The 12,794-nt window shown below is 45.4% G+C and overlaps 1 protein-coding gene across 1 annotated transcript in view; it reads left to right on the forward strand.

The window, feature by feature from the left end:
• Nucleotides 1-2,457, forward strand: part of LOC106605044 (inhibitor of Bruton tyrosine kinase) — a 31,557-nt gene extending 29,100 nt beyond the window's left edge. Inside the window, exons 25-26 of the mRNA XM_014200284.2 lie at nucleotides 937-1,069; nucleotides 1,342-2,457. Coding sequence (XP_014055759.2) covers nucleotides 937-1,069; nucleotides 1,342-1,467 — 259 coding nt within the window. The 3' untranslated portion in view covers nucleotides 1,468-2,457. The remainder of the gene's footprint in view (nucleotides 1-936; nucleotides 1,070-1,341) is intronic.
• The last annotated feature ends 10,337 nt before the right edge of the window (nucleotides 2,458-12,794 follow it).

Raw genomic sequence — 12,794 nt, forward strand, 5'->3', positions numbered from 1 at the left:
AATGGCACCCTATTCCCTATGTAGTGCCCTACATTTGGGCTCCCGAGTTGCGCAGCGGTCTAAGGCACTGCAAGAGGCGTCACTACAGTCCCTGGTTCGAATCCAGGCTGTATCACATCCAGCCGTGATTGGGAGTCCCATAGGGCAGCGCACAATTGGCCCAGCGTCGTCCAGGTTTGGCCGGGGTAGGCCGTCATTGTAAATAAGAATTTGTTCTTAACTGACATGCCTAGTTAAATAAAGGTTAAATAAAAATTGACCGTGGCCCACAGGGCTCTGGTCAAAAGTAGTTCACCGTGTAGGACATATGGGGTGATTTGGGACATAACCTAGTAGTGGGCCCTGACTATGAATCAGCCAGTGAGTCTGTGATGTAGTGTTGGCTTCTGATCCTAATCAGAATTGATAAGAGAAGACTTCCATGTCACAAGTGATCACTCAGAACAGGAAGTAGGATTCAGGTTCTAGTCTACTCATGCTTATGGATGAGCACAGAGGGAGGGAAAGTTCAGGGCTGGGTAAAGTGTAATATCCATATGTGTAGTTTTTATAAGTAGAATGTTTTTTCTATTGCCTTACAGGGACCATCAGTGTTTCATTAGCGTTTTCTTTCACACACACATTCTCTCTCGCTCTCTCTCTGCGTGTCAGTTGTAATTCACCCAACCCTTGTCCTCTTGGGTAGCCTGTGGTCATCCTTGGTTACCACTGTCACAGGATATATCTAGTTCAGACCTGTCTTTCTCTGTTTGTGTCTTACTCTCTGTGTCAGATCAGCGTCAGAATTATTACAGGATGTACCTAACACATGTCAGCTTGTCCCAACCTTGAAAAAAAAACCTGAACAACCACAGGGGGGGGGAAAAAACAACTATTGTTTGAGGGGGAGAATGTTCAACCTGTCACAAACTCAAGGTAATTTTCTTTACTGACCAGCCCCTGGGTGCTGGGAGCGGCGGGCAGCCCCCCTACAGCCTCCATGGTAACCTTTGCTTCCATCGTGGAGGAGGAGAAACAGCAGGAGGCTGCACTGATCCGTAGCCGAGAGAAACTGCTTGCACTCATTCAGGTAACGTGTGTGCAGAAATTTGTAGCAGATGTTTACTATGCACACTGTGCTTTTCCTTTCACTGTGAGCTTGTCTGTCCAACTCACGTACTCAACTCAGTACCTTGATAAGTTTCTCTGAGAGGAAATCAGAAATACTTAGTTCCATCACCTCTGTCTGTCAGTAGAAATTACTTGTTTCCAGCTGTGCCTTTTGACAGCTGCCTTGACTTGGCTGTGGCTTTAAAACACTTCAACTGTGTTTGTATGTCCCCCTCTCTCTCCTCCTTGCAGATTGAGGAGGCAGCGATCCAAGAGCTTTTGCATCACTATGGCGCCCGCAACAACCCCAACGAGATGATTGTGGTGGAGAGGTCTGTCCAGGGGCCCATCGCCACCCCCTTCTGGAACAAACACTGAGACGTCACACCCACATATACTTGTGAGACGTCACACCCACATATACTTGTGAGACGTCACACCCACATATCCTTATGCGTCTCCTGTCAGTCAGTGTTAAGATATACCCCAGGCCCAGTTGTGCCAGTGGGCTGGGTCTGACGCAGTTCTTTTATGCTTAACTCCAGTGTTCTTTTCTCGTGTTAACCTTTTGAGAGTGTCCCTGAGGAAGGAACGGTGGGGGAGAAAAGATTGAGGTTTATAAGTTACGACTCCCATGTTATGCACGTTTTTTGCACTTTGCCATCAAAACATGAGTAAAGATATTCTTCCAAAAAGTTTCAGCCATTTTAAAATATGTTCACAGTAGTTAAGTAGTTGCCAAAGACAAAGTATATAAGGAAATGGAGCAGTCCAAACTACAAATTGGGTCCAAAACTATATTACCCAGCAGGATTGGTCAGCACGTGCATAAGCTGTGTGCCAATTAGGGAAAGTACTACAGCACGAGTTCCTCTGAGAAGAACTAGGCTGAAAGAAAGTCAGAGCCTGGAGTTCAGAGGCTAGCCTGATCTGGTTGCTACCTAGTTCTACTTTATGAGTTGGGAAATTAGTTGTGTTCTGGATATATTGTGTGATGCAGTGTAGTTGAATCATGAAAGGAGTGTAGTGAGTGACGGTGTCATGCATCCTGCCATTTTCTAATGTGAGCTAATTGCATATGAGAGTTCGCTGGTGTTTCCCTTTTATCAGAGTTATAGGACAAGCTGACGAGTGTTTGTGCCTTGCTTCCACCCTGACGATCCTCTGATGTATACTCACTAATAATTTCACTACTTTCTGCCTGGCTGTATTTGAGTTGTTTTGCTTTATTTTGTGTTCTGGAGCCGATGTGTTGGCTTGGTACCCCAGACTCGGACCATGTAAACCCAGTCTTATTCCATGCAGCACCCTTCGTTTGAGACTTTGGATGTGAGAAAATGGCATGCAATAAACTCACCTGTGCAATGACCATGTTTCCTGGTTCTATCACTCTTATTGTGGAATTGGTCTTAATTATTTGTGCTATATTACAATAGGCCTGTCTTGTGTTATGCAGAACAGAAGAGTGGGTGAATGTCCAATGCTAATGATATAGTTCTGTGTGATGTCTGTAGTGTCCCCACAAGAATGGAGGCAATCACCCTCAAGCTCCCTGACAAATGTAGCTCTCGCTGAATCTATCTCAATGGAAACAACAGTGCCTCTCTCCACTCTAACATCTGTGCTCTGCATAAATAAACAACCATTAAACGCCTACCCGTGATGACCCTGCCATGGAAAGAGAGGAAGGGTGGTGATTAAGGGGTCCTAATAGTCCTAAGTCGATACAGTATGACATCAGGAGTCAGCCAGAGACTGAGACCTGAGTTCCTAGTGATTACTCCATTAAGCTCAATTAGTCAAAACGGAGATGATGCGTTACACAGAAAGGCTCTCAGAAAGACTTGGCTCCATGTCAGGTCGGAATGGTCCAGCTAGGTCACTGACAGGCACACGACGTATGCCTCCTGCTAAAAACGTTTAACTCGGATGTGTAGTAAGTGTTTACCTCAATAGACGTTTACCTCCTGCTAATGAGCGTGACAACCTCCAGAGATGCTCTCCTGCGCAGAATTGGATGTGTATATATGGATGTGTATATCTCCTGAAATTCTCCTTGTTCATAGAATGTAACAGAGCTGAATTTCCATCTAATGGGAAATATACATTTTTAGAAGTTATATAAAAAAATATATATATCTATTTACTTGAGTTCCTACTTTGAGCATGTAGTGTCAACCATGAGTGTTTCATATGTGACCATTGAGTAAAATTACTCTCAAGCACTAAGCTAATCTCTCCTTCTCTTGCTCCATCCCTCTCTCATCACTGGCCAGAGCCAAGATAGTGACGTCCGTCCCAACTGTGTTTAGTCTTTAAGCATGCGTCCCAGATGGCACCCTCTTCTCTATGTAGTGTACTACTTTTGACCAGGGCCCATAGGGCTCTGGTCAAAAGTAGAGGTCGACCGATTATGATTTTTCAACACCAATACCGATTTATTGGAGGACCAAAAAACCCCGATTTAATCGGACAATTTTTTTTAAATGTAAATTTGTATTTTTATTTTATTTGTAATAATGACAATTACAACAATACTGAATGAACACTTATTTTAACTTAATACATAAATAAAATCAATTTAGCCTCAAATAAATAGTGAAACATGTTCAATTTGGTTTAAATAATGCAAAAACAAAGTGTTGGAGAAGAAAGTAAAAGTGCAATATGTGCCATGTAAGAAAGATAACGTTTAAGTGCCTTGCTCAGAACATGGGAACATATGAAAGCTGGTGGTTCCTTTTAACATTTCCACTGCATTTCAGCCCTGCCACAAAAGGACCAGCCTACATCCATGTCAGTGATTCTCTCATTAACACAGGTGTGAGTGTTGACGAGGACAAGGCAGGAGATCACTCTGTCATGCTGATTGAGTTCGAATAACAGACTGGAAGCTTCAAAAGGAGGGTGGTGCTTGGACTCATTGTTCTTCCTCTGTCAACCATGGTTATCTGCAAGGAAACACATGCCGTCATCATTTCTTTGCACAAAAAGGGCTTCACAGGCAAGGATATTGCTGCCAGTCAGATTGCACCTAACTCAACCATTTATCGGATCATCAAGAACTTCAAGGAGAGCGGTTCAATTGTTGTGAAGAAGGCTTCAGGTCGCCCAAGAAAGTCCAACAAGCGCCAGGACCATCTCCTAAAGTTGATTCAGCTGCGGGATCAGGGCACCACCAGTACAGAGCTTGCTCAGGAATGGCAGCAGGCAGGTGTGAGTGCATCTGCACACACAGTGAGGTGAAGACTTTTGGAGGATGGCCGGGTGTCAAGAAGGGCAGCAAAGAAGCCACTTCTCTCCAGGAAAAACATCAGGGACCGACTGATATTCTGCAAAAGTTACAGGGATTGGACTGCTGAGGCCTGGGGTAAAGTCATTTTCTCTGATGAATCCCCTTTCTGATTTGTTTGGGGCATCCAGAAGAAAGCTTGTCCGGAGAAGACAAGGTGAGCGCTACCATCAGTCCTGTGTCATGCCAACAGTAAAGCATCCTGAGACCATTCATGTGTGGGGTTGCTTCTCAGCCAAGGGAGTGGGATCACTCACAATTTTGCCTAAGAACACAGCCATGAATAAAGAATGGTACCAACATATCCTCCGAGAGCAACTTCTCCCAACCATCCAGGAACAGTTTGGTGACGAACAATGCCTTTTCCAGCATGATGGAGCACCTTGCCATAAGGCAAAAGTGATAACTAAGTGGCTCGCGGAACAAAACGTCGATATTTTGGGTCCATGGCCAGGAAACTCCCCAGACCTTAATCCCATTGAGAACTTGTGGTTAATCCTCAAGAGGCGGGTGTACAAACAAAAACGCACAAATTCTGACAAACTCCAAGCATTGATTATGCAAGAAAGGGCTGCCATCAGTCAGGATGTGGCCCAGAATTTAATTGACAGCATGCCAGGGCAGATTGCAGAGGTCTTGAAAAAGAAGGGTCAACACTGCAAATATTGACTCTTTTGCATCAACTTCATGTAATTGTCAATAAAAGCCTTTGACACTTATGAAATGCTTGTAATTATACTTCACTATTTCATAGTAACATCTGACAAAAATATCTAAAGACACCGAAGCAGCAAACTTTGTGGATATGAATATTTGTCATTCTCAACTTTTGGTAATGACTGTGCTTCCATCTACAGCATATTTTAATAGTATTCAGTTTGTTTGGCTTTGAGGCCTCATGACTGAATAATGCTCTGTTCAAGTAGACTGCTTTTGCTGTGATCTGATAGGGGTGTCAGTGGACTGACTGAATGCTCTGAGAGACTGGGTTGAGGTCGGTGATAAAATTGTCTATAGTACTGCTGCCAAGTACTTACTCCCGAGTGGCGCAGCGGTCTAAGGCACTGCATCTCAGTGCAAGAGGCATCACTACAGTCCCTGGTTCGAATCCAGGCTGTATCACATCTGGCCGTGATTGGAAGTCCCATAGGGCGGCGCACAATTGGATCAGCGCCGTCCGGGTTTGGCCAGGGTAGGCTGTCATTGTAAAAATATTTATTTTCCTAACTGACTTCCCTAGTTAAAGGTTAAATAAAATAAATAAACAAGGGATGAGCTGTTGGTGTACCTATCGTAGGAGTCCCCTCAAAGCCTACTATCGACCTAGTGAAAGACAGAACTGCAGGATTTGTGACCCGTTTTTGTTGGTTGTTTTGTAGTAAACGTCCTCTCACTGTCAACTGCGTTTATTTTCAGCAAACTTAACATGTGTAAATATTTGTATGAACATAACAAGATTCAACAACTGAGACATGAACTGAACAAGTTCCACAGACATGTGACTAACAAATGTAATAATGTGTCCCTGAACAAAAGTAACAGTCAGTATCTGGTGTGGCTGCCAGCTGCATTAAGTACTGCAGTGCATCTCCTCCTCATGGACTGCACCAGATTTGCCAGTTCTTGCTGTGAGATGTTACCCCACTCTACCACCAAGGCACCTGCAAGTTCCCGGACATTTCTGGGGGGAATGGCCCTAGCCCTCACCCTCCGATCCAACAGGTCCCAGACGTGCTCAATGGGATTGAGATTCGGGCTCTTCGCTGGCCATGGCAGAACACCAACATTCCTGTCTTGCAGGAAATCACGCACAGAACAAGCAGTATGGCTGGTGATATTGTCATGCTGGAGGGTCATGTCAGGATGAGCCTGCAGGAAGGGTACCACATGAGGGAGGATGTCTTCCCTGTAACGCACAGCGTTGAGATTGCCTGCAATGACAACAAGCTCAGTCCGATGATGCTGTGACACACCGCCCCAGACCATGATGGACCCTCCACCTCCAAATCGATCCCGCTCCCGGAGTACAGACCTCGGTGTAACGCTCATTCCTTTGACGATAAACGCGAATCCGACCATCACCCCTGGTGAGACAAAACCGCGACTCGTCAGTGAAGAGCACTTTTTGCCAGTCCTGTCTGGTCCAGCGACGGTGGGTTTGTGCCCATTGGCGACGTTGTTGCCGATGCTGTCTGGTGAGGACCTGCCTTACAACAGGCCTACAAGCCCTCAGTTCAGCCTCTCTAAGCCTATTGCGGACAGTCTGAGCACTGATGGAGGGATTGTGCGTTCCTGGTGTAACTCGGGCAGTTGTTGTTGCCATCCTGTACCTGTCCCGCAGGTGCGATGTTCGGATGTACCGATCCTGTTCAGGAGTTGTTACACGTGGTCTGCCACTGTGATGATGATCAGCTGTCTGTCCTGTCTCCCTGTAGCGCTGTCTTAGGCGTCTCACAGTACAGACATTGCAATTTATTGCCCTGGCCACATCTGCAGTCCTCATGCCTCCTTGCAGCATGCCTAAGGCACGTTCACACAGATGAGCAGGGACCCTGGGTATCTTTTCTTTAGTTTTTTTCAGAGTCAGTAGAAAGGCCTCTTTTGGTGTCCTAAGTTTTCATAACTACGACCTTAATTGCCTACCGTCTGTAAGCTGTTAGTGTCTTAACGACTGTTCCACAGGTGCATTTTCATTAATTGTTTATGGTTCATTGAACAAGCATGGGAAAGTGTTTAACCCTTTACAATGAAGATCTGTGAAGTTATTTGGATTTTCACAAATTATCTTTGAAAGACAGGGTCCTGAAAAAGGGACGTTTCTTTTTTTGCTGAGTTTACTTGTGTACAGGTGTGGGGGGCTGCCTCCCCCTATCTGATTCAGAGGGGTTGGATTAAATGAGGAAGACACATTTCGGTTGAATGCATTCAGTTGTGTGACTGACTAGGTATCCCCTTTCCCATATGGGGAAGGGAATGCTGTAGGTGTTTGTTCCCCTGTGTGCTGCGTGTGTCAGGTTCTTGTCCAGTTCTGGTGTTTAGGTCACCACGGACTAGTATATGTCCCTGGGTCTGGAAATGGTTGATCTCCCTCTCTAGGATGAAGAAGCTGTCATCATTAAAGTATGGGGAGTCTTTTGGGGGGATATTGGTAGCATACAGGTGGACATTTTTCTCTGAGATTGACTTATTTATTTCTAACCAGATGTAAAATGTTCCTGTTTTGATTAACTTAATGGAGTGGGTTAGGTCTGATCTATAACAAATTGGCATACCCCCTGACTCTTCCCTGTTTCACTCTTGGTAGTTTGGTGGATTGGACTACCAGGTCTCTGTAACCTAGAGGGCAACCAGTGTGTCCATCACCTCTATACCATGTTTCTCGATCTTCCATCTAGTCATTTCCTAACAACCAGTGGATAGGTGGTCAACCGTTTGAGTAAAATGTCTCTCTCTCCCTGTGTTGTATTCACGAGGCACAAAAAAATAAGAAACAGGCCGAAACGGGGATATACAATCTACACTTGTTCAGTAAGAAACACTACTTTTGTTTTCTGTTGCACAACGTTCTGCTACGTTGTGCTCTCATAAATACGACCCTGATGAGCGTAACAGAGCAGCAAGCCAGACATTCTGGGAGCACAGTCCTCCTGTGGAGGGACAGACAGAGACAGCATTTCTGTCAGTTTCTTCTTCATCCTGCAGATGGGAAGCTCATAGTAGCGTCAGTTGCCCTCCAGGCCAGCCAGAGAGGAGATACTGTACCTCAGGATTAATATGTTTATTGAGAAAAGGGAACATGCTATACGCTCCGCGGAATACCATTTCCTTCCATCCCACATTCCCAGTCAGTGATTATGGCGCTCCGGTCCAACCCGGGGCATGGAACATTCCAGGCAAAGGCCTAGCTACACCTGGCTCGTATTCATTAGTGCCCACCGTAGCAAAAAACCCAAATTCAACAGAAAACGAAAACAATTGTTTCTTGTTGGACAATTTCAGGTAGTCCCTACCCGTTTCTGTCAGTTTTTTCTTTTGTTTGGTGCCTACTGAATGTGACCTTTGTCTTCCACTGGAATGGACATTTTCACACACCCCACCTTCCACTTACTCAGTTGAATGAGACCTTAATCATTGTCCGTCTGTTTTAGAGCAGAATTTGAGGCTTGGTAATAACGGTGAGTCAGTCTTTGGCTTCATCTTATTATTCATTTCAGCCCCACCTCATTGTGTGAGACTGGGATCCTCATTTTGGAAATGAAAGGGTGATGAGAATGGACATGAGAGTAAGGTGATGAGTAGAATTTAAGATGGCGTCGACGAGGATGACTGACATTTTACATGCCCGTAACCAATTGTGCTATTTTGTTCGTTGTTTAACTTATTTTTTTAAATGTTGCTGCTACCGTCTCTTATGACTGAAAATAACTTCTGGACATCAGAACTGGGATTACTCACCACAAACCTTTTCCTTCAACGAGTCCGTCAAACGATACACTGCTCTCCCGCTAACAGGCCCAGATCCCTGTCATTTGCGTAAAGAAAAGACAGGGGAGAAGAGGACGCAGATCGGGCTGCCTTTGGAGAATCCGTAGGCAAGCAAGTAAATTCCCACTGCCATCAATTCTACTTGCTAACATGCAATCATTGGAAAATAAAATTGATGACCTACGATTACAATTATCCTACCAACAGGACATTAGGAACTGTAATATGTTTCACCGAGTCGTGGCTAAACGATGACATGGATAATATAGAGCTGGAGGGATTTTCAATGCACCGAGAACAGAGAAGCTATGTCTGATAAGAAGAGGGGTGGGAGTGTCTTTTTGTCATTAATAGCTGGTGCGCGATGTCTAATATTAAACAAGTCTCGAGATATTGCCTGAGGTAGAGTACCTTATGATAAGCTGTAGACCACACTATCTACTGAGAGAGTTCTCATCTATATTATTCATAGCCATCTATTTACCACCACAGACCGATGCTGGCACTAAGAACGTACTCAACCAACTCTGTAAGGCCATAAGCAAAGAAGAAAATACTCACTCAGAAGCGGCGTTCCTAGTGACCGGGGACTTTAATGCAGGCAAATTTAAATCCGTTTTACAACCTTTTTACCAGCATGTCACATCTGCAACCAGAGGAGAAAAAAAACTCTTGACCACCTTTTACTCTACACACAGACATGCATACAAAGCTCTCCCCCGCCCTCCATTTGTCAAATCTTAACATAATTCTATCCTCCCTATTCCTGCTTACAAGCAAAAACGAAAGAAGGAAGTACCAGTGACTCGCTCAATACGGAAATGGTCAGATGACACAGATGCTATACTACAGGACTGTTTTTCTAGCACAGACTGGAATATGTTCCGGGATTCATCCAATGGCATTGGAGTATACCACCTCAGTCATCGGCTGCATCAATAAGTGCATCGACTACGTCGTCCCCACAGTGACCGTACGTACATATCACAACCAGAAGCCATGGATTACAGGCAACATCCGCATCGAACTGAATGCTCGAGCTGCCGCTCTCAAGGAGCGGGACACTAATCCGGACACTTATAAGAAATCCCGCTATGCCTTCAGACGAACCATCAAACAAGCAAAGCATCAATACAGGATTAAGATTGAATCCTACTACACCGGCTCTGATGCTCGTCGGATGTGGCAGGGCTTGAAAACTATTACGGACTACAAAGGGAAACCCAGATGCGAGCTGCCCAGTGATGCGAGCCTACCAGTCATGCTAAATGCCTTTTATGCTCACTTCGAGGAAAACAGCACTGAAGCATGCACGACAGCACCAGTTGTTCTGGATGACTGTCTGATAATGCTCTCGGTAGCCGATGCGAGGAAGACCTTTAAACAGTTCAACATTCACAAAGCAGCGGGATTACCAGGACGTGTACTCAAAGCATGTGCGGATCAACTGGCAAGTGTCTTCACTGATATTTTCAACCTCTCCCTGACTAAGTCTGTAATACCTACATGTTTCAAGCAGACCACCATAGTCCCTGTGCCCAATGAAACGAAATGTAACCTGCCTAAATGATTACCGATTCACTGTCTTCCCTGTGGCTCAGTTGGTAGAGCATGGTGTGTGTAACACCAAGGTTGTGTGTTCGATTCCCACGGGGGGCCAGTACAAAAATAAAATTAGAAAAATGCATGAAATGTGTGCGTTCACTACTGTAAGTCGCTCTGGATAAGAGCGTCTGCTAAATGACTAAAATGTAAATGTCCCGTAGCACTCACGTCGGTAGCCATGAAGTGCTTTGAAAGGCTGGTCATGGCTCACATCAACAGCATCCTCCCGGATACCCTAGACCCACTCCAATTCGCATATCGCCTCAGCAGATCCACAGATGACGCCATCTCAATTGCACTCCACACTGCCCTTTCCCACTTGGAAATAAGGAAAACCTAGATGAGAATGCTGTTCATTGACTACAGCCCAGCGTTCAACACCATAGTGCTTATCACTAAGCTAAGGACCCTGTGACTAAACACTTCCCTCTGCAACTGGATCCTGGACTTCCTGACGGGCCACCCCCAGGTGGTAAGGCAACAACGTCTGCCACGCTGATCCTCAAGCACTTGGGGCCCCTCAGGGGTGTGTCCCCTCCTTGTCTCCCTGTTCGCCCATGACTGTGTGGCCAAACACTACTCCAACACCATCAAGTTTGCTGACGACACAACAGTGGCCCCCCGTAGGCCTGATCACCGACGATGAGACAGTCTAGGGAGGAGGTCAGAGAACTGGCAGTGTGGTGCCATGGCAACAACCTCTCCCTCAATGTGAGCAAGACAAAGGAGCTGATCATAGACTACAGGAAAAGGTGGGCCGAACTGGCCCCCATTAATGTCAATGGGGCTGTAGTAGAGCGGGTCGAGAGTTTCGAGTTCCTTGGTGTCCATATCACCAATGATCTCTCATGGTTCAAACACAACTAGACAGTTGTGAAGAGGGCACGACAAAACATATTCCCCCTCAGGAGACTGAAAAGATTTTGCATGGGTCCCCAGATCCTCAAAGTTCTACAGCTGCACCATCGAGAGCATCCTGACTGGTTGCATCACCGCCTGATTTGGCAAGTGCTCGGCATCTGAGTGCGTACAGGCCAGTAGATCACTGGGGCCAAGCTTCCTGCAATCCAGGACCTATATAATAGGCGGTCACAGAGGAAGCGCATAAAATTGTCAGACTCCAGTCACCCAAGTCATAGACTGTGTTTTCTCTGCTACCGCACGGCAAGCGGTACCGGAGCACCAAGTCTAGGACCAAAAAGCTCCTTAATAGCTTCTACCCCCAAACCATAAGACTGCTGAACAATTAATACAATTTCCACCGGACTTTTACATTGACCCCCCCCCCCACCCATTTGTTTTGTACACTGCTGCTACTCGCTGTTTATTATCTAGGCATAGTCACTTTACCCCTACCTACATGTACAAATTACCTCAATCCTGTACACCCGAACACTGACTCGGTACCGGTACCCCCTGTATATAGCCTTGTTATTGTATTATTTTTTACTTTAGTTTATTTGGTAAATATTGCCTTAACTCTTCTTGAACTGCACTGTTGGTTAAGGGCTTGTAAGTAAGCATTTCACGGTAGGGTCTATACTTGCTGTATTCAGGCGCATGTGACATAAAGTTTGATTTGAATACAACCTTGTCTCACATCACAATTTATCAACTATATTTCACAAGTGTTCACACTTACAGCTACAGCAAGACAAGCTTCTGGGTTCAGGGTGAGAGAATATAATTTCTGGCCACACCAGGCTCAAAACGAGCAGTTCAATAAAGATGTTCTAATAGAACTCAACACAGAACATCCTATAATGCACTCATGATACTAGTATGTTACTTAAGTGGGCTGTGCGACTGTGGACTGATTTATGGTCTGTGCTTTCGGCTCTGTCCCTAATTAAGGTGGCCTTTGACTCTGGCCCTCTATAGGTTGTACTCTTACATCACTTTTGAGACTGACGCAGTGTCTAACAAGAATACAATTCTGTTCTACCTCTTTGACTCTGTGAAATGTCACTTTAACTCTCTAGAGAGTGTCTGACAGTCCGAGACTGTCCAAGAACATCATAAATTTAGTGTTAAAGAGTTATTCATACACTGCAGTCCTCACCCGTCCGTTGGCTAAAGTCCCTTCCAGCAGCTTATAGTCTCTCTTCATAGCCACAGAGAGTAGTTAGAGTCCCGGCCAGCATTCCCCATCCCACTTAGCGGTCATGGAGCCAGTTAAGCATGGATTACTTGACTGCTCCACAATCGTCAGCTCAGCTGGCTGCTTTAGACCATTAAGGTCCGTTCCCAAGACAAGCTTGCACTGAGCGTGCCCACAACGTGCCGTCCTGCCATCTTGGCTGCTGTCTGGGGACGTCTTTGA

The sequence above is a fragment of the Salmo salar genome, chromosome ssa05 (genome assembly GCF_905237065.1).
Source record: "Salmo salar chromosome ssa05, Ssal_v3.1, whole genome shotgun sequence".
Taxonomy (NCBI): Eukaryota; Metazoa; Chordata; class Actinopteri; order Salmoniformes; family Salmonidae; genus Salmo; species Salmo salar.